This window comes from Hoplias malabaricus, chromosome 10 (genome assembly GCF_029633855.1).
Source record: "Hoplias malabaricus isolate fHopMal1 chromosome 10, fHopMal1.hap1, whole genome shotgun sequence".
Lineage (NCBI taxonomy): Eukaryota > Metazoa > Chordata > Actinopteri > Characiformes > Erythrinidae > Hoplias > Hoplias malabaricus.
In genome coordinates, this window is record NC_089809.1 from 37,498,248 (window position 1) to 37,521,338 (window position 23,091).

The 23,091-nt window shown below is 45.0% G+C and overlaps 1 protein-coding gene across 1 annotated transcript in view; it reads right to left on the reverse strand.

Annotated features, from left to right (window-relative positions):
* Positions 1–23,091, reverse strand: part of si:dkey-22o22.2 (neural-cadherin) — a 174,152-nt gene that overhangs the window by 51,643 nt on the left and 99,418 nt on the right. The window contains exons 6-12 of the mRNA XM_066683650.1: positions 18,467–18,716; positions 17,280–17,422; positions 16,310–16,482; positions 11,128–11,296; positions 10,567–10,737; positions 8,868–9,040; positions 344–511 (exon numbers count right to left, since the gene is read on the reverse strand). Coding sequence (XP_066539747.1) covers positions 344–511; positions 8,868–9,040; positions 10,567–10,737; positions 11,128–11,296; positions 16,310–16,482; positions 17,280–17,422; positions 18,467–18,716 — 1,247 coding nt within the window. The remainder of the gene's footprint in view (positions 1–343; positions 512–8,867; positions 9,041–10,566; positions 10,738–11,127; positions 11,297–16,309; positions 16,483–17,279; positions 17,423–18,466; positions 18,717–23,091) is intronic.

The window sequence follows — 23,091 nt, forward strand, 5'->3', positions numbered from 1 at the left end:
CAATAGATCAAGTGCCTTAAAGTAGAAGAATTCCCAAATTGTAGAGAGTTACAACAATTCATCATAACTAACCAGACTCTGAATAGCTCTAATGTACTATTTTCTGGAGCGTATTATTTTAAAAATACAAACTAAGCGTGAGTGAATCAAACTCATCTGTATAATCCCTAGGATTTGAACATACTTGATGGTACATAGATGAGCTAACAGAGTTGCAGAGGCAGGCTTATGTAGTATTATGTGTTTTGCCCAAGGTAAAACATGGAGTTGAACCCCAGCTTGCAGTGTGGAAGACAATGGCCTTACCCCCTACGCTGTAACAACCACCACCTGTGCCACTCACCACTATCTTGGTGTCCCGGACAGTGTTCTCAGGGATGGTGACCCAGTACTCGGCCTGCTCCCACTGCGGCGGCTGGTTGTGGACATTGGTGATGATGACAGTCAGGTCCACTGAGCTGCTACGGTTCCCTCCGTCCGTGGCTATGATCTGCTGGCTGATCCGAGACGTCTGGAAGAACCAGAAGAATAAAGAACTTCAAAACCCAAACCTCAGCCTTTACAGATATAAACACAGACCTTATATTTAGAGAGAGAGATTCTGCTAAAGCAGCGCTGCACAAGAAGGAGAGGGTGAAGGTCATCCTGGGAAATCTGGACCTAGTGAGAGGTGTTAATGAGATCTCTATTCCTAATTCTCCAAACTTGGAGTTCATATGTGAAAACGGCTCAGGACTCCCGATCTTGGACAGCTGAGGCATAACAGAGACCATTTTTGGGCCCATATTCAAGGCATTTTTCCAAACCCAGAAGATAAACTGAGAAAAGAGATCTTGTCTTTATTTCAGCTGTAAATTAAAGATGTTGATGTCTAGGATAGTGTTGTCACGATACCAAAATTATGACTTTCGATACGATACCTGCCTAAATATCTCAATACAGATACTGAAACGATACCTGGGCAAAGACCTAAAACATCAGGAAAAGCAATGTACGTTCTCTACAAGCTGAGAGCGGTCGGCAAAATCGCTGGTATCTACTTGTTAAGTGTGACGCCACACGTGACGTTTCGCGCTTTCGGTCCCGTGTCATTCGTTCAGAAGACGTGTTTACAGTTTGAATAAAGCTGAATGCCCCAATGCTGTGTGGACCGACTGTGCTGCTTTGTCAAATTCCTCATGTTACAAGTGTTTCCTGCTGAAAAGGCAGTCTCCCAGCAGTAACCTTTGCTATTAGCCGTAAGTGTACTTAGAAAATGCTCACATGGGCTGATATAGTAACAGCGAAAATGCCCATAATGCTTTTCAGTTCGCAGCAATGTTCTGTATTTAAACGAAACAGTAGCTTACTGTAAATTTCCCTGTAAAACTACAGTTTTTTTTACAGTGCACGATATAGCCAGCAGGGCCTTGCAAGTGCACCATCTGCAATATCCACAGGATCACACTCCAGCCGTCGAGGGAGCTGTGTCTCCCAGAGCTCTGTCTCCAGGAGCAGAGCAGCCGCTGAGAGAGAGCTGTCTCCGCCGCTCTCAGTCAGTCCCAGTGTTCTAACAAGTCGTACTACCGCCGATTGTCTTCTATCAAAAGTAACTAAGGTTTGTACCAAAAGTCGCTGGTGTTAGTCGGGTTTTGTGTTTTTTTAAATTACTCGATAGAAGGTCTGAAAAGTCGTTAAAAAACTAGCGGCAAAATCATTAACGGAGGAAGAGATAACTTCTGCCCCCCTGTGGCACTTGTTGGAAACACCACTCTTGTTTTAAAACACTCCTTAAAAGTACCGGTACTCATTATATTGGGTATTGTACAGTGTTTATTGAGATACTTTTCTAGTATAGTATACTGTACAACACTAGTCTAGGAGAAACTACAGAGATATTAAAGAGACCTTGTTCTTTTTTTTCTGTCCTGAGTTAATCAGAGCTGTTTTTGGGTCCTGCTTTTTTACAGAGGGGGTTAAACATCTCTGTGATTCTGAGCCCAGTGAAAGACGTTACTTGGATGTCCACCCAAATCTAAGAGTAGACACGCCTGAGATTCTTGGTCTCCTTAGTCTTTCCCTCTGATCCCATCGTTATCTGGGAGACATGATGAAGATGAAAAAGATGTCGTCCTTGTTTTGTTCGGTGGAAAAAAGGTAATATTTTTTGGTTTTGTTTTTTTTGTGGAGTTGAATGAGTGTCGCATCCTCTTTCCTTGCTAGGATTTTTATCACATGAGAATAAACACGGCAGCCTTTCATTCCCACTGCCACCAGTTGGACATTTTTCCACCATGAGGAGGTTTGAGAGCTTTGTTCGAAGGAGTGTTATGACAGCAGAAAGAGAAATCCCTGACATTTAGGACTGGAGAATAGTCAGCATTATTCATCGGACGATGAGAGCGAGACTTCAAAAGTCCGCAGAGCGACGGTGGAGACGGACCTGCTCTCGGAGCCTCTATATATTTTGCTGCTTAATTTGACTTTCAAGGCTGCGGCCTCGCAGAACAAGGAGGAGCGCTTGTAACGACGCAGACCACACCGTTTCATTCAAATTACCACTGTTCTATTAATAATGGAGAAGCACTTCTGAAGTTGAGTCAGCAGTAAAACTTTGCTTAACAGGCTTCAAAAAAAAAAAAACAGACACTGGAATTCAGGAAGGAAAAAGAGGATGAGAGAGAGAGAGAGAGAGAGAGAGAGAGAGACTACAGAAAAACAGATTGAAGTACAGAGTGAGAGAGCGCCAGGGAGAGAGAAAATTGAAAGAAAATGACAGAGAAAGAGAGAGAATGACAGACAGAGAAAATGAGAGAGTGAGAATGAGAGAGAGAGGGAGACAGAGAGAGAATGAGAGAGAGATAGACAGAGAGTGAGAGAGAATGACAGAGAGAGAGTGAGAATGAGAGAGAGAGAGAGAAAGAGAGATATAGCATGAGAGAGTGTGAGAGAATGAGAGAGAAAGAGAATGAGAAAGAGTGAGAGAGAACGAGAGATAGAAAGAGAGAGAGAGAGAGAGAGAGAGAAAGAGAGAGAGAGAGTAATAGATGTTGTGAGTTTGAGGGCAGGTGAGCTAAGTGCAGGTGACATCTCGGGGCTCTCCAGTCGTGATCCATCCTGACAATGTGAAGCGATGTGTGTGTGTGTGTGTGTGTGTGTGTGTGTATAGAGGGTGGGGGGGTGGGGTTGTCCTTTAATAGAAAACATGACCTGGACCCACACACACTGTAACAAGCTGTACTGAGATAATAATTACTGAGAGAGAGAGAGAGAGAGAGAGAGAGAGAGAGAGAGAGAGAGAGAGAGAGAGAGAGTGAGAGAGAGAGAGAGAGAGAGAGAAAGAAAGAGAGAGAGAGACAGAGAAAAACAGAGAGAGAGTGAGAGAGAGACAGAGAGAGAGAGAGAGAGAGAGAGAGAGAGAGAGAGAGAGAGGAATAAAAGGGGATCTGGATTTACTGACACCCCCCACCCCCACCCCACTCAGGGCTCCTCCAGATCTCTCTGTCTGCCTGGATCTGGATGGAGACAAGTTAAAAGGGAAAAGGTGTTAGATGTGATATTTGCATTAATAATTCACTGTGTGTAATGCGTTACCTGAGGTCTTCCTCTGTCCTACTGCTTGTAGGGATTGGTGTGAGTGTGTGTGTGTGTGTGAGAGAGAGAGATTGGGGTCTGTGTAATGGCTCTGCCAACTGAAGTGAAAATCCATGCTCCTCACTCTAACTCCAACACTACACAACATTGTTAATTTATCGGAGTGGAGCCCATCTCTCTGCCTGTCCACCTGTCTGTCTGTCAGCCTGTCCACCTGTCTGTCTGCCTGTCCACCTGTCTGTCAGCCTGTCCACCTGTCTGTCTGTCAGCCTGTCCACCTGTCTGTTTGTCTGCCTGTCCACCTGTCTGTCTGCCTGTCCACCTGTCTGTCTGTCTGTCTGCCTGTCCACCTGTCTGTCTGCCTGTCCACCTGTCTGTCTGCCTGTTCACCTGTCTGTTTGTCTGTCTGCCTGTCCACCTGTCTGTCTGCCTGTCCACCCGCCTGTCTGTCTATCCACCTGTCCGTCTGTCTGTCCACCTGTCTGTCTGTCTGTCTGCCTGTCCACCTGTCTGTCTGTCTGTCCACCTGTCTGTCTGCGTATCCACCTGTCTGTCCACATGTCCACCTGTCTGTCTGCCTGTCCACTGTCCACCTGTCTGACTGTCTGTTTGTCCACCTGTCTTTCTGTTTGTCCACCTGTCTGTCTGTCTGCCCACCTGTCTGTCTGTCTGTCCACCTGTCTGTCTGCCTGTCCACTGTCCACCTGTCTTTTTGTCCACCTGTCTATCTGTTTGTCCACCTCTCTGTCTATCTGTTTGTCCACCTCTCTGTCTGTCTGTTTGTCCACCTCTCTATCTATCTGTTTGTCCACCTCTCTGTCTGTCTGTTTGTCCACCTCTCTGTCTATCTGTTTGTCCACCTCTCTGTCTGTCTGTTTGTCCACCTCTCTGTCTATCTGTTTGTCCACCTCTCTGTCTGTCTGTTTGTCCACCTCTCTGTCTGTCTGTTTGTCCACCTCTCTGTCTATCTGTTTGTCCACCTGTCTATCTGTTTGTCCACCTCTCTATCTGTCTGTTTGTCCACCTGTCTATCTGTTTGTCCACCTGTCTATCTGTTTGTCCACCTCTCTGTCTATCTGTTTGTCCACCTCTCTGTCTGTCTGTTTGTCCACCTCTCTGTCTGTCTGTTTGTCCACCTCTCTGTCTGTCTGTTTGTCCACCTGTCTATCTGTTTGTCCACCTCTCTGTCTATCTGTTTGTCCACCTCTCTGTCTGTCTGTTTGTCCACCTGTCTATCTGTTTGTCCACCTCTCTGTCTATCTGTTTGTCCACCTCTCTGTCTGTCTGTTTGTCCACCTCTCTGTCTATCTGTTTGTCCACCTCTCTGTCTATCTGTTTGTCCACCTCTCTGTCTATCTGTTTGTCCACCTCTCTGTCTATCTGTTTGTCCACCTCTCTGTCTGTCTGTTTGTCCACCTCTCTGTCTATCTGTTTGTCCACCTCTATGTCTATCTGTTTGTCCACCTCTCTGTCTATCTGTTTGTCCACCTCTCTGTCTATCTGTTTGTCCACCTCTCTGTCTGTCTGTTTGTCCACCTCTCTGTCTATCTGTTTGTCCACCTCTCTGTCTGTCTGTTTGTCCACCTGTCTATCTGTTTGTCCACCTCTCTGTCTATCTGTTTGTCCACCTCTCTGTCTGTCTGTTTGTCCACCTGTCTGTCTTTCTGTTTGTCCACCTCTCTGTCTGTCTGTTTGTCCACCTCTCTGTCTGTCTGTTTGTCCACCTCTCTGTCTATCTGTTTGTCCACCTCTATGTCTATCTGTTTGTCCACCTCTCTGTCTGTCTGTTTGTCCACCTCTCTGTCTATCTGTTTGTCCACCTCTCTGTCTGTCTGTTTGTCCACCTCTCTGCCTGTCTGTTTGTCAGCACGTCTTGTCTGTTGGTCTGTCCATCCACTAGTGTGTGTCCAGTGAGCTCTCTACATAAAAATATAAATAGATGCATAAAGCAACAAAACAGAAATAAAGAAATGAAAAAAATAAAAAGGAGGAAGGAGAAAAAAGGATGGCATTTGATTGGATGAAGAAAAGAATATAAAATATCGAGTAAGAAAATGATAAAAATGACTAATCTTTTAATAATAAAGATAGAGGAACATGAGATTAATGAAAAAAGAGAATAAAGGATGGAAAGAGGAATAATGAAAGAAAGAAGAGAAGACAGATAAGACACAGCATGTGAGAACAGTGACAGGAAACACAGAGATGAGTGAAGGAGTGACTGATTAAATGAAGGAGTGAAAGTAGCAGAGCCATTTTCCATGAATAACTGCCCCTTTCACACTCACTCCTTCTGTGTGTACTACTCTTTCATTTTCTGTTTCACTGCTTCTTTCATGTTCTTTTACACACACTCTCTCTCTCTCTCTCTCTCTCTCTCTCTCTCTCTCTCTGTGTGTGTGTGTGTGTGTGTGTGTGAAATGTCAGAAAAAGCTCTGTGTATGTATTAATGCATGGGAGAATATAATTCTTTCTGTTGCAACATGTTTGTATAGACACACACACACGCACACACACACACACACACACACACACACACACACATACACACGACTGAGGTGTTCTTCTGGTGCGTGTCATGTTTAATATGCAAATACTGAGGGAGGGAACAAAGACAGAGGTGAGCGCTGGTCTCTGTGGGGGATAGCAAGAGAAGCGAGGATGTGTACAACACCCACACACACACACACACACACACACACACCTAATCCCGAAAATACCTACACCATCAACAACAGCACAATCTCAGAGAAAAACACAGAGCTATTCTTACAGGAGTCTGCCACATTCGAGCTTCCTCCAGAAGGAATATTCTCGTTAAAAATTCCAGTACAACCTGACACAGCTTTGAAGAGGCAGAGAGACAGATTTCTCTATCACTCAGAGGAACCCACCGTGTCTGACAGAGGATGCATGTGACTAACTTGTGCCCCAAGGCGCTGTAGAGGAGCGATACACTGGTCACGTATTGTACAGAGAGGCTGAAATCTCCTGCGCAAGCTCAGGGACAGACAACACAGAGTAGAGGACTTTCCAGAATCCAAAACTGTAAAAATAGTTGGGAATATAAACAGTAAGCAGTGATTTGGAGAAGGCCACTCTGACCTGGATTTAGATTTTAATGTTTAACGTTACCAACGTAACCGTGTCTGGTAGTAGTTATATACTCATCTGGAAACGGGTGCCTCCAACACCTTCCAGTGCAATTTGAGTCTAAAGCTGAGGTATTGAAACTGTGGGGTGAAGGAACAGCACTGAGGGGAGTGTGTGGGAGGAGGGGGGGGGGTGGTGGAGTGTGGTTAATTTTATTGTTTTTATTGGGAATTGCAGGTGCTGTAAACTTGAGGATGGTTGTGGCCTATAGGTTCGAGAAGTGGGTTTAGGACCGGAAGGACATCAGCTCCATCCCCATGATCAGCAAAATGTGAAATCTAAAAGTAGGGGAGTTGAAAAACAGAGATGTTTCCTCCCTCAACATCCATGGCTGATGTGCTGGGGACAGCTGCCTGCTGCTTCAGGTTTGGGTTTACTGCCCACTTGTGTGTGTGTGTGTGTGTGTGTGTGTGTCTGTGTGTGTTCACTTACATTGATGGATGATGATTTGAACGCGGAAGAGAAACGAGGTTGTACAATGACAATAAAAGCATGTTTATCAGTTTTTTCGTTTTATAGCATCATGACATTTTTTCACTGCATATGGACCCCTGGATGACAAGAAAAAGCCCACAGCACAAGTGCTTCACAAGCTCTTATTGTCATTCATTCAGTCATTCATTTATTGTCTGTAAGCGTTTATCCAGTTTAAGGTCACGGTGGGTCAGGAGCCTACCCAGAATCATTGGGCGCAAGGCAGGAATACACCCTGGAGGGGTGCCAGTGCTTCACAGAACGACACACACACCCACACACACACCTACAGACACTTTTAAATCGAGAATTCACCTAACAACGTGTGTTTTTTGGACCGTGGGAGGAAACCGGAGCACCCGGCCTCCACCAACGAACCATGACTCTAGAAACGAACCCTGGAAATGGCCACTGACCCCAATAGGCGAATCTCCCAGCGCTCTCAGACTTGAGTGAGCTTTTAAGATTAGCAAACTGTAGCTTTAGCAATTTAGCATTATTGTAAATAGCAGACATCGAAATTCGTGCTAAGTTAAGCCGTATCTACGCTTCGTCTCCCCACATTCACCGCCTACTCTCCGTTATTCCACCCACCCCCCACCTCCCGTCATACAGCCAGGGCCTGTGTTACTCCTCCAGCCAGTCGTCACGTCTTCAAGGTAGCGATGTGTAACCACTTACAACTTTATTTCTTTTTTATTACTGTTTCCACTGTATTTCTCTTTTATTTTTAGTAACGCTACATGTATTTTTTTTACTAATTTGAGAGTGTTGGAAACATATATCAGTGTAAAATGGGTGACTTTCGGGGTGGGGGCTGGAACGCATTAATTGCTTTTCCATTATTTTAAATGGGGAAAATTGCCTCGAAGAACGAACTTTTCCACTTACGAACCGGGTCACGGAACGGATCAAGTTCGTAGGTAATCGTGATAAAATCAAGATCGTGATTTTTATCATATCACCCACCCTTACTGCGACACTACCTGCTGCGCCACTGTGCCGCCCTCTTATTGCCATGTGCTGCTTATTATTATATTTTATGTTGTTGCAAGTTCACACACAATACACACAGTAACGTTCCAGGACAAATGGGATTTACCTGATACTTTTTACACACCTGTCAGATTTGATCACGGTTTTGTGTTGGCTTTGTGATTTGGTCTTGTGTTTCCCTTGTTCCTTATCTCCATTAGCCCCACCCCACACCTGTGAGCTGTTAGATAGATGTGACTGAGCTCACAGGTGCATCCTATTGTCGCTAATAATCTAAGCTCTGTAAGTCTCTGTTGTCTCTGTTTGTGGTCCACTGCCACTGACGCTGACTGTGTTTCTGTAAAGAACGATATTCATGGCTTTGATTTGTGTTTATTAAAATGTTTATTCATCTCAGCGCATGCTTCCACATCTCTGTTTATCCCGCAAATTCTCAAAGCAGTTTAAAACTAATAGGTGGTTGCAGGGATATTTTCACTGTCTACAGCACAGAACATCATCTTCAAAAGGTTCAGGGAATCTCAGGAATGCTCCGTGTGTCAACATCAAAAATATGAGAACAAAGAGCAAAATATGACACCGAAAGCCCACAGCCAAACAGCAGAAGGAAAATGTAAGAATAGGAAAAAATAAATCTGTATAGAGTGTGTATGGAGTATCTGAATGCACACCTGTGAGATGGGGTGGTTGACGTAGACCCATCCAGTGCTGGGGTTAATGTGGAAGTAGGCGGGGCTCTGCTGGGACAGAGAGTAAGCGATGGCAGCGTTGGTGCCTTGGTCGTCATCGTGGGCGGCCGCTCGCAGAAAGCTGGTGCCCACCGGTGTGTCCTCCCTCAGAAAGTCTGTGGGGTGACAGTAAACATCAGCACCACAACACCAAGGTGTCAGATCACAACAACAGCCAAACCCCTGCCACTGTAGCAACGAACGAACGCATGCCCCAGAAACGTTTCAATCTCAGCACTAAATACTGCATGAGCCACTCTAGCTCCCCGCTTTTAATATGATAAAAAGGAATTCTGACATCAAACTTATCAAACACATATTCGCACACATCGTAAACAAACACCGCTCTGTTAGAAGAGCAGAGAGGAAGACGGAAATCATCTTCTCCAGAGGCCCCTCCTCTGCTTTCAAGGATTCTAATCTGAACTTATGATGAAGAAGCATCTCTGGGTTGGGACTGCTACAGCTTACCTTCCTCAAATTGCTTTACATATTTAATAAACAGGTCTAATGCACCGTAACTAGACTGGAACCTACGGTTTGAAAAAGTGTAAAGGCAGCAGAATCAGGCCTCTGTAATATGAAGTAAAAAGTGGAAATAAGGAAAGGTCAGCATCTGTGTGGAGAGTCAAGAATGACCTCTTCGGTCTCTGATAGAGCTAAGCCTAGACGAGTGAAATAGCCAGTTTTCAGATCATCTGAGTGCATGGCAGAGCCAGGACAGCACCACTTGTAAACTGTCTCTTGTAAATATAAATGATTGGTTGTACGTATATAACACTGTGGATGCAGAGTGCAACCCCTTTTTGGATTTTAAAATTCCCCAGCTCTATTGGAGTTGCTATTGTAGTCCCCCAATGTGTGAATATCAGTCCTCAGGTCAGCAACTGATCGTAATAAATATGTCTTGTTGGTGATTTTTTGGAAGACCAGAAAAAACCCACAATTCAGGTATAAAACATTCATTAATTCATTCATTATGTGTAAGCGCTTATCCAGTTCAGGGTCACGGTGGGTCCAGAGCCTACCTGAAATCATTGGGTGCAAGGCAGGAATACACCCTGGAGGGGGCGCCAGTCCTTCACAGGGCAACACACACTCACGGTCACTTTTGAGTCGCCAATCCACCTACCAACGTGTGTTTTTGGACCGTGGGAGGAAACCAGAGCACCCGGAGGAAACCCACACAGACACAGGAAGAACACACCACACTCCTCACAGACAGTCACCCGGAGGAAACCCACGCAGACACAGGGAGAACACACCACACTCCTCACAGACAGTCACCCGGAGGAAACCCACGCAGACACAGGGAGAACACACCACACTCCTCAAAGACAGTCACCCGGAGGAAACCCACGCAGACACAGGGAGAACACACCACACTCCTCACAGACAGTCACTCAGAACAGGACTCGAACCCACAACCTCCAGGTCCCTGGAGCTGTGTGACTGCGACACTACCTGCTGCACCACCGTCATTTGCATGGTACCATGCATGCAAATGAGAAATATGTGAGATATGAAAGACTCCACCGAAAGACCATGAAAGGAAATGACCACGTCTTTGCTCAGTCTCTGTAAAAAGGGGAATGTGTGGGTGTTAAACACAGAAAAACACAGGTGTCAGCGAGCCTCTTACACTGATAGCGGCTGTTCTCAAACTTGGGGTCGTTGTCGTTTTGGTCAGTGATGAGGACGGTGACCTGGCAGATGCCGATGAGGGGCTCCTCGGCCTGGTCAGTGGCTGTGACGGACAGTGTGTATTCTCTTTGCCTCTCACGATCAAAACTCACCGCTGTACTGATCACTCCTGTGAAACACAAACACACACTACAGTGTTAAGGTGCACTGCAGTAACACCTAATACCTAACTGTCACACACCTAATGATATCACTTGGCGATCGTCTGACTATGGGGATTCTGACTATTAAAGAACAGGGTGGAAGAGGGTTAACAAAGTATGCAAAGCAACAAATCCATAAATGGTTGGTCTAAGTGAGACAATAATGTAGAAATAAGGAGGTGGTTTTATTGTTGTGGCACACTGGTGTACATTTTTCAATTCATGTCTCGTGAGACGTGAATGAAGCCAAAGGGAAATCTCAACACTGACGCTGATAATGTCTCAGGTCCGTGGACTGTGTTTTCCTATGGGAGAGAAACAGAAAGCTGTGTGTGTGTATCGTAAAGAGTGTGTACCTGTGTCAGGGTCGATGGTGAAACCTGGCGAGGCTCCATCTCGCTGCATGATCCCGTATTTGACCTCTCCATTGACCCCAGTATCAGCGTCATGAGCCCTGACCCGCAGGACCACGGTCCCCGGCGGCTGGTTCTCCAGGACTACAGCATTCAGACTGTAGTTATGACACTGAGGAGGAACAAACAGGCAACAGACCGGTGTTTTAAAACACAGCTCCTGTTTAAATGAGTAATGTGGTCCACATGATCTGAATGTAATAAGGGGGAACAAAGTCCTGGATCATAGATTTCAGAAGAAACCCAGACAGTAAGTAGTCTATTTCTATACAAGCCATACATCTGTAGAGTTTTAAACTTAATTCCTGACACTACAACATTTTTCAAATAGGTATTTCACCTGGAATCAGCTCAGTTGAGACCCAGGAAATACAACCCCAATTCCAATGAAGTTGGGGCGTTTTGTTAAACATAAATTAAAACAGAATACGGTGATTTGCAAATACTTTTCAACCTATATTCAGTTGAATACACTACAAATACAAAGATATTTAATGTTGAAACGGATAAACTTTATTGTTTTTTTGCAAATATTCACTCATTTCAAATTTGAGGTCTGCAACACGTTCCAAAAGAGTTGGGACGGGGCATGTTTACCACTGTGTTACATCACCTTTTGTTTTAACAACACTCTGTAAGCGTTTGGGAACTGAGGACACTAATTGTTGAAGCTTTGTAGGTGGAATTTTTTCCCATTCTTACTTGATGTACAACTTCAGTTCCTCAACAGTCCGGGTTCTCTGATGTTATGCTTCTTAATGCACCACACATTTTCAATGTGAGACAGGTCTGGATTACAGGAAGGCCAGTCTAGTACCCACACTCTTATACGAAGAATGAAGCCACACTGATGTAACACGTGCAGAAAGTGGCTTGGCATTGTCTTGCTGAAGTAAGCAGGGACGTCCCTGAAAAAGACGTTGCTTGGATGGCAGCATATGTTGCTCCAAAACCTGTATGTACCTTTCAGCATTAATGGTGCCTTCACTGATGTGGAAGTTACCCATGCCATGGGCACTAACACACCCCCATACCATTAGAGACGCTGGCTTTTGAACTTTGTGTCGATAACAATCCGGACAGTCCTTTTCCTCTTTGGCCCAGACACGACGTCCATGATTTGCAAAAACAATTTGAAACGTGGAACCGACAGACCACACTTTTCCACTTTGCGTCAGTCCATCTCAGATGAGCTCGAGCCCAGAGAAACCGGCAGCATTTGAACATTAAATATCTTGTGTTGGTAGTGTATTCAACTGAATATAGGTTGAAAAGAATTTGCAGATCATCGTATTCTGTTTCTATTTATGTTTTACACAACGTCCCAACTTCATTAGAATTGCGGCTGTATTGAAATTGCAGGACTAGTGTTTCACATTAGGGGGAAGTGGGCTTTTTTAACACAGATTCCAAACCTTTCTTTCAAACATTCTCACACGTATTCCATACATATCTTTCCTTTTCTTTCTCTGTCTACCCTTTCTTCACATTATGCTCTCACTACTGCACTTTTAGGAGGGGGCACCCTGCCGTGCAGCCCCCACCAGGGATCATGTGTCAAAGTGGGGCGATTAATTGACTGATTGGATCAATACCAGGGCTAAAAGGCTGGAGTCACCCCAACTCTGTGGAAAAAAAAAACCCTTTGAGCAGTTTACTCCTTATTGTCTTTCAACACACACATACAGACTGACAGACACACACATACGCACACACACACACCCCTTTGGGGAAGGCAGGGGGCTTAGGGAGGACTTCTCAGTTTAGCCAGGGAAAACACTTTAACAGATAGTCTATTGCTGTAATCTATTGTGCAATTAGGAGCAAAGACAAGCATTGACTGCAAAGCAGTGGGAGTTAGGGCAGTATTGGGCCAGCAGAGACGAGCAATGGGGCAGTGCTATCGTAAAGTGTCCGCATTATCCATTCTGTGGCCTGCTACGATTGCTCCACTTGCATGGCAAACACTGCCAGAAGGCCTGGTCCTTTATTCATAAAGCTTCTCCGAGTAGAAGTGCTGATCTAGGACCAGATTTCTCGCTTCACTTTCAGGAACCGATCTTAGATCAGCACCCCTACTCTGAGACCTTTTATGAAAGCAAAGCCTGGTCCTACATACAAAGTAGAGGTAGAAAATATAGCAGAAATATAACACCCTGTCAAGGTCACATGATTAACCATTGTTTTTTTTAAATCACAAGCTCAGTTTAAAAGACTATGAGAGAAGTTGAAAATTTAATTAAAGCCTTTCTACTTAATCCTGTTCAAGACTTCCTATACTCACTCATTCATTCACACACTCATGTCTGTTGACACCTTTGGACAGCTAATCCACCAACCCGCAGGTGTTTACTGTGGGAGGAAACCGGAACTCTCAGAGAAACCCCATGCAGACACATAGAGAACACACCAACCTCCACATATACACCCGAGGTGGGGTTTGTTCCCAGTGATAGTGGCGCCACTGTGCCGCCTCTTTGTTGCTTTCCTCTCCTCCCACTAGGGGTCACCACTGCGCACCATTACAGTCTGCAAGTTTAACGCTGGATGCCCTTCCTTGCGTAACTTTCCCATTGATCCGAGTTTCTGACTGGCCCTTGTGTGCAACAGTGCATGCACCCCCATTGGCCGAGAGTTTTTGAACAATTTCATGCTCCCAGATTTATGAGAACAGTTTGGGGACGGCCCCTTCCTGTTCCAACATGACTGTGCACCTGTGCACAAAGCAAGGTCATAAAGACATGCTGAGTGTTGAAGTTTGGTGTGGAAGAACTTGACCTCGACTCAATAGAATACCTTAAACACACTCTGAAACCTTGTGGAAAGCCTTCCCAGGTTCCCAAGTGTGGGCCAATATCATACTAAACCCTATGGATTAAGAATGGTATGCCACTCAAATTTATACGTGGGCAAAGGCAGACGAGCAAATACTTCTGGCAATCACTGTCTTGTCCACCTGTAACCCAGAGATGGGCAGTGGGGGCTGGAGAGGAGCCAGATGTTGCCTCTCAAGCGCACTTAATGCTCCTCTTTCATATGCATCCACACTGCCCGGGGCTAACCTCAGCCATTGAAATATTCATGGACCCCAGTTGCAGCAGCAGTAAAAAGTAGCAGTGGTAAAGTGCTGCCCTGGTCAGAGCTCGGGGCAGTGGGGACAAAGGTTTTCTGCCCACTCAGCTCCTCTTCCTCTGTCTCCCAGCCTCGGAGACCCTGCTGGCCCACCGGAGAGACACTAGGCCCTCAGATCTTCCTCTACCAGCTGTCCCTCATCCCTCGTTCCTCTTCCCTACAGAGTCCAGCTTCCAAAAATGTCTCTTTCATCCTTTTGTCACTCTCTCTCTCTCTTTATCTTCCTCTCTCAGCTTCTCCATCATCCTCACTCCTGTTTTCATCTGTTTCTCATGAAGGCACTGGATCATTTGCAACTATCACCCTGTCACTCGTCCTCCCATCATTCCCCCTCTCCTCTGGTCACATGTACACTCTGGAGTTTGTCTTCCCTCTGCTGCAGTAACAGCCTCTATTTTCCAAGAAGCTTTAAAACTAAATATTGCAACATAGCTGTGAGGATTTGATGGCATTCAGCCACAACATCTTTTTTTTTTTTGAAGCTGGAGGACTTCTGAAAACACTAAAACCATTCCAACTCATCTCAAACATATTCCCACCTCAGGTCACTGTCAGTAAGGGGTTTGATGTGTTCTCTCTGGGTCTGTGTGGGTTTCATCTGGGTGCTCGGTTTTCCTCCCACAGTCCAAGAATACACTAATAGCTGGATGGGCTGTTAAAAAGGGTTCATATGTGTCAGTGACTGGGTGAGTGTGGGAAATTGTCCACAGGTGTTCCTCTGATCTCATCCGCACCTAAGAATTTACTGCCATGGATTCTCTCTCCTCTTTTTTCCATAGTGGGAGGGCCTAGGAGATGGTTTTGCCTTTTGAGCCTGAATTATGAGTGAATGAGTGAGTTACCCTGTTCAAAGTAAAGAGAGGGCATCTGGTCAGTGGTGGGTGGTCTTAGTAATCACACTAGGGTTAGCTTCTGAAGTGGGTTAGCAAGATTAAATCTCTCTATGGAGGTCAAGATGAGTTTAATCACTAGGTGGGAGCTTGTGGAGTGGGCATTGCAAAATTTAATCGCACTGGAATTCATGAACAAATTGTTTTTTTCAACCAATTCATCCAGTCCTTAATGAAAACAAAATGGCATCACTGACCTGTATTAAAGAAAATAGAGGCACTGTCACAGTTACTTCCAGCTCAGCACTGCAGAAACTACACTATGTAACGTTCAGAGGAGGGTAGGACACTAACATGCTCTCCTACTTAATTTAAGGACAGTGCTGTAAAAGTGAACTACACACTCTAGCAGGAGCCCAATCAATCAAGCCAAGTTTATGTGCTATTGTAGCAAACACATCTGTTGTTATTAATTCTAATACTCTGTGAATGCCAGTGTGTCGCAAATGAACATCATAAAACATAACATAAAAAAGCACATTATCATATATTATATATATATATATTGTCCATGTGAATTCACATCTATGTTCTAAAATATCAGTCTCTGCATAAAAGCCTTGTCCTTTATTAGACAGGGTCACATGAAATGTTGCATGAACAACAATAGGTGTATTTTTTTGTAGTACAGAATCATACTCACAAGTGAAAATTACTATCAAGGACTTCTAATTAGAAGGGAGTATATTATGGAGCCACCTGAATGTCTGCCTCTGTGTTACTGAAATATCAGTGCTGCTTTACTGACAAATGCTTTGCTGCCAGTGATGGTCCAGCAAAACTAGACTTACCTGATTTTGTCTTATAGCTAATTTAATTATATCTACTCTGGAGAAACCGAGAAATGGAGAGGAGTTCTGATTTGAAGCAGATACATGGTCGCGTCATTACTAAACTCTGATAAACATTCCTTCAAACGCAAAATGGGAAAACAACAGTAAACATTTACAGCCGTTTTCAAAATTAAAGTCTCACTGAGCTGCTTCAGTGGCTACTTGTCGTGAGTGTGTGTATAATGGTGTATTATGGCGTCACTGTAGAGCCCTCACTAGGTTGTGAGTATAAGATAATGGTTAGGAATCTGAAAGTCTTTTCTGTCTCACCTCATCAAACACAGGCTTGTTGTTGTTGATGTCATTGATGCCAACAATGACCTGAGCAGAACTGCTGAGGGGCAGAGGACCCCCGGCTGCATTGTCATCGGTTGCCGTGACGTTGAGGACGTACTGGGGCCCGTGGAGTTTAGGCGGAGGACTGCGACGCAGTTTGATTATTCCTAGCGCAAACAAAGCACAATATGGGTTAGTTCACAGGAAAATGAGTGTGAATTTTCCACGAGACTGGCGCCTGGGTTACAATAATGAATGAATATATGGTTAGGTTAGAAGAGCCTTTAAACAATATGTTTACATTCAATATTTGGTTGAAGTTGGCTTTTGAAGGCTGTACAGTGCAGCAGCCGGTGGCCGTGTGTGTGTGTGTGCGTGCATTTATATGTTGTGAATGTGTGTACTTATGTGTTGTGCAGAAGTGTGTGTGTGTGTGTGTGTGTGTGTGTTTCTAAAACAGGTGCAGAGGCAGTGCTGTAGGGCACTAAGCCCAGTGAATGGAAAGAGCAGATTAACGTACGGAGTTGGTATCAGCTCATGGGCAAATAAAAAACAAACTAGGAGATTGAGGACAAGTGTAAGCACTGACTGTAAATATATATCAAATGTAAACACACACACACACACACACACACACAATGAGAATTGTAAATAACACTTTTTCTTTTACACATTTTTCCCCCAATTTTAGCCATCTCCATCATCCATCAGCTAGGAACCCCCCCCCCCCCCCCCACACACACACACAATGCTATCAAACTGGCAGGAGGAAGACACTTGGTTTCCTGTTAGTTATGGGATGCCAGACATTTTCAACATGCTTGAAGAAGACCACTAACCTACACCTTTGAACAAAATGCACTCTTTGCCTGGTCATTAAAGAGTTAAAAAACTCCCGTGTGTGTGTGAGTGTGTGTGTGTCTGTAACTGATTTTACATGACGTCCATTATGGACTCTACCCACCCTTCTGGTTGTCCAGCTCAAAGTTACTGTCCTCATTGCCCCCGGTGATGGCATACGTCACGCCGTCTCCATCAGGGTCTTTGGCATGGACAATGGCCACCAGAGTCTCAGGACCAGCATCTTCAGAGAGAAAGGTCTTATAACTGCAGAGACAGAGAGAGAGAGAGAGAGAGAGAGAGAAAGAGAGAGACAGAGACAGAGAGAGAGAGAGAGAGAGAGAGAGAGAGAGAGAAAGACCATGAACTTCATAGTCACCATCTGTTTCCTCTGAAGCTTGTCCCATGGCACTCACAAATGACCAGGCACTTTCTGCACTGGAGCATCAGACCAAACAAAACACACACACACACACACACACACACACACACACACACACACATGCGACAAGGTCATTTATTTATGCTTTTGGAAAAAATATCACAGAAGCCTCTCTTTCACAGAAGAGTTTTTGTGTCCACACCTTGCCTTCACTACAGCTTCCATTCATTGGAAGAAACTGACCTAATGATGGGAGATTTCTCTAAGGATTTGATGGTATTAAGCCATGAGAAAAGTCAGGTTCTGTTGGTGGATGATTAATTTTACATCAAAAACACCACCCCAACTCATTCCATAGACACCGAATAGAGTGTGTGTGTGTGTTTGTGTGTGTGTGTGTGTGTGTGTCAGTCTGCGCTCCAGCAGCTAAATAGCTCTGCTCTGTCTGTTGTCTTCCTGCTGAATCTGTCCAAATGCCTTCTTCTCCTTCTGGCTACTCTCAGGAAATGCCAGGGCCATGGAGGCTGCACTGGAAGAGTCATGAAATCCCATTCAAAAGCACCAGGAGCGAGAAACAGTGGAACTATCACAGCTACAAACTACAGCTCTCAAAAACAAAGGATCAGAGAAGAGGAAAGTAGCAGAGCGGAGAGCTGAAGAACACAGCAGTGGAGACAGAACCAGATAAATCTAAACTAAAACTAAATACAGGAGTCTTGTAGCTTGTAGGATTCTGTATGTATTTTACTTATTTTCTTATCTAACTGAAGATTTGTTGTTCAAAACTCACCATTTTACCATCGGCAAAGGTTCAGTTCATGACTTTAAAGGCTTTAGTGCTCTCTTGAAACCTTGGCCTTGGATTGCTGAGGCAGGGCCAAAGCCTAGACCATTAAGTCTAGGTCTTAAACGAAAGAGAGTGGACCTACACAGTCTGGGAGAAGACAGGTGCCTCGTCATTGACGTTGGCCATGCGGATACGGATGGACGCAGTGCCTGTCCGAGGAGGAGTGCCCCTGTCTACAGCCACCACCACGCACTCGTACATGTGATTGGGCCTCTCGTAGTCCAGCTTCCGGCTGGGACTGACGACTCCTTGAGCCGAGACGCCGAAGTCCAGACTCTGGATGAAGTAGGAGATCTCTGCATTCAGACCAGTGTCACAGTCTCTGGCCAGCACTACGAGAGAATCATAATCAGGGGTTACAGGTCAAGTGTGTACAAACAAGTATGTGTACCTAAAAAATGGTGCACTGATATCTCAAGAGTTTGGATTAGGAGAGAAATATTAACACGACTAACACTCACTGACTCACTCACTCACATACAACTCACTCACTCACTGACTCACTCACTCACTGACTCACTCACTCACATACAACTCACTCACTGACTCACTCACTCACTCACATACAACTCACTCACTGACTCACTTACTCACATACAACTCACATACAACTCACTCACTCACTGACTTACTCACTCACTGACTCACTCACTCACATACAACTCACTCACTCACTCACATACAACGCACTGACTCACTGACTCACTCACATACAACTCACTCACTCACTGACTCACTCACATACAACTCACTCACTCACTGACTCACTTACTCACATACAATTCACTCCCTCACTGACTCACTCACATACAACTCACTCCCTCACTGACTCACTTACTCACATACAACTCACTCACTCACTGACTCACTCACATACAACTCACTCCCTCACTGACTCACATACAACTCACTCACTCACTGACTCACTCACATACAACTCACTCACTGACTCACTCACATACAACTCACTCACTCACTGACTCACTTACATACAACTCACTCACTCACTGACTCACTCACATACAACTCACTCACTCACTGACTCACATACAACTCACTCACTGACTCACTCACATACAACTCACTCACTGACTCACTCACATACAACTCACTCACTCACTGACTCACTCACATACAACTCACTCACTCACTGACTCACTTACTCACACACACAATTACATACATAAATTACTCAGTCACATTCATACTCACTCACTCACATAACTAATCACACACTCCATCACATACTCAATCAATCAGAGTTCGGAACTGCACCACAATAAGAATCACATTTAGAGACTGCTTCATAGGGGGCGCTATTGTGCTTTGCGTCAATGACCCTGTGTTGTTCTTCATCCACAGAGAGCCTTGGCTGGTATATAATTCAGGACTTGATTTGACTTCAGAGAGAAACACATGGAGTGATCTGTCATGAGTTCAGAGCTGAACCAAGTGTCTTGTTGTTTTCGTGGATGTGCAGGAAGAGCCCAGAGTAAGGGTACACAGGCCGGTTACTGAGCTACAGTCCAGGTCTCCATCCGATTTCTTGAAATGATTGAAATCAGATTACGGCTTTAATCAGACGTATGAAATCGCAGCGTGCTGTCGACACGACCGTTTGTGTAATCAGATAACCGCAGAAGTCCGGTAATGATTGTGTCGTGACGTGTGTCTGAACCCTGGTGTACACTCATCATTTGTGTATAGAATATGTAAAGCATGTATGAAACCTTCATCTTAGAATCGGAAAGGGGGGGGGGGGGTGGAATATGTCATAGCCTAGGGCCACAAAAATGGATTAATCTGGCCCTGATCACTACACACACACACACACACACACACACAGAGAGAGGAACATTCTGGCTGCATATTTTCTCCTTCAGTTGGAAAGTGTAAGGCTCAAATATTTAATGTGCCTATGGCCCTGAGTGAGCGAGTGTGTTTCTCCTGTGAGCTGAAGGGGGCCTCATTTGTGGCTGTAGTCTGTTGGACGCAGTACAGTAAGTGCGTTTTTTTTAATTAAGTACTCTGTCATGTTAAAAGAGCCAATATTAATTAAAACTATGTCGCGGGGGCCAGTTCTTTATTTGATAAATTTAAGAGCCCATCTGTCGGCGGTGAGGAGGAAGCGGCTGGTGACTGGCGCAGATCAAAAGTAGAACTTGAAGAAGGCTTTGCAGTCATTAGGCAGAGAGCCAGCGGCAGGGTCCTGCATCACTCTACCTCGGGCAAGCTGTCATCACATCCAGCCACAGAGCTCATTTACCACAGGCAGATGAAGACCCTCTAATCTCCCAGGAAAACACACACACACACACACATACAGTAGTAGCTGTGTCTTCTCTCTCAGGTTCTGTCTCTGTGCCCCTCACATTTTCTTTCTCCCTTTATCTCTCTCCTTGTCCTTTTGTTCCTTCTCTTTCTCTCACTTCTTAACTTAACTTCTCTCTCCCTCTCTCTCTCTCTCTCTCTCTCTCTCTCTAACAAGAACAGCAGGCTTTGGAAACCACTACAACGGTAGCAGCAATGTTAAGTGTAGTTTACTCGTTGTTTATTCTTTTGTTGTTGTTGTTTGTGATTGAACACAGTTCCGTCCGTCATCAGTTCAGACAGATGAGTAGAGTTTGTTCCTGGGCGGCACGGTGGCGGAGTAGGTAGTGTTGCAGTCACACAGCTCCAGGGACCTGGAGGTTGTGGGTTCGAGCCCCGCTCTGGGCGACTGTCTGTGAGGAGTTTGGTGTGTTCTCTCTGTGTCTGTGTGGGTTTCCTCCAGGTGCTGTGGTTTCTTCCCACAGAGGGTGACTCCTGTGTGACTGTTTGTACCTACCCAGTAAACAAGGAACGTCCCTGGACGTTCAAAATAGGTCTAAAAGTAGTCTGTCCGTCAAGGACATATTTTAAACATCAATGGACGTCCAAATTCCATCTTAATAAGTTAGTTAAGTGGTGACCAATCGATAACGTCAGTGGACGTCCAAAACGCGTTTTATACAAGTAATTTATTTCGGGACCAATTAATAACGTCAATGGACGTCCAAAACACGTCTAATAGTCGTCTTTTCAATGTCTGTGTTTGGACGTCTTTTCAACTTTCATTTTCAACCTTAAGAGAACGTTGATTAGACGGCAGTCATTACGTTATTTCAACGTTGAATCAACGGCTAAATGTTTACTGGGTAGCCATTGAAATGCATCGCGCTGTGGTGCTGGTCCCAAAGCCCGGACACATAGGGAAGGTTGCATCAGACATAAAAATTGTGCCGCTGGTTGATCCGCTGTGGAGACCCCGGATGAGTGCGAGCAGCCGAATTTAGAAGAAGAAGTAGAGTTTGTTTCTTCCTTGTTGCACTGTCCAGCTCTCACTGGACTATCTCTTCAGCCACCGATCCAAGGAGTGTTTGAACTTCTTCAAAAGACCACAGCGTAATTTTATGAGCTGCTGTCGTGAGTCAGATAAAAACAAATGTGATCTCTGCTGTCGCTTGGAGATTTTATAGATGGCGAGTTTGTGCCTGACACTGGGTATATCTTTGCCTTATAGAGATGACTCTGCAGGGTTTACACGGTACGGTTCAGTCCCTACTTGACTCGCCTAGGACCACGAGGAATTAAAAATAACCTGGTTGCGGTCTGAGTTCCCCTTCCAAGGGATCTATCGATCGTATTAATAACCGATTATCAGCCTGTGTTTAAATGTAGCCAGTGTGTGTCTTTATCTTTTCTCCCTGTAGACCTGCTGAAGGGGTGACATGTTTATATTCACCAGTGGAGGTTTAAGGACAAGATTCAAACAGACGGTTCATTAAAAGAGAGAGAGAGAGGCTGTGAGGTGTAGAACAGGGAGTTAGGTGGTGTGTTGGCCCGTGTCGCTCTGGTGGCTGTTAAATCCTCGGTGGGGAAAGTTTGGGCTCGATAATTGGAGCGTGTCGTGTGTCTCGCTCCTGTTGCTGTTCGCTCCTATTAAAAGCCTGTGCCCAATTTACAGCCTAATCCCAACTTAAGGTAAACAACAATAATAATCTTCTCTCCCTTCTGCCGGGCTCCTCCGCTCCGCACGCTCAGAGACTGCCCTCCCGCGCTCGTGTGGGTTTCCATTTTATTTATTCTTTCACACACAACAGAACACACTCGATAAGCAAATACCAGCTCCATCTGCTGTTTTTGTGAACCTGATGCTTTCTTCATGAGAGAGAGAGAGAGAGAGAGAGAGAGAGAGAGAGAGAGAGAGAGAGAGAGAGAGAGAGAGAGAGAGAGATGCATGGAATATAAAGTTGTTGTTTTCCAAGCTGCAACCAAAACAGAATTCACTCAAATCACAGGAATAACATCCATTCTATTTGCATATGGAGAGAGAGAGAGAGAGAGAGAGAGAGAGAGAGAGCAAGAGAGAGAGAGAGAGAAAGAAAGAGAGAGGGGGGTGAGAGAGAGAGAGAGAGAGAGAGAGCAAGAGAGAGAGAAAAAGAGAGAGAGAGAGGGAGGTGAGAGAGAGGGGGGAGAGAGAGAAAGAGATAGAGACAATGAGAGGGAGAGAGAGAGGGAGAGAGAGAAAGAGAGAGAGAGAGAGAAAGAGGGAAAGCGAGAGAGAGAGAAAGATAGAGGGAGAAAGTGAGCGAGAGAGAGAGATAGAGAAAGAGAGAGAGAGAGAGAGAGAGAGAGAGAGAGAGAGAGAGACAGAGAAAGAGAAAACAACAACCTAGAATTACTGAG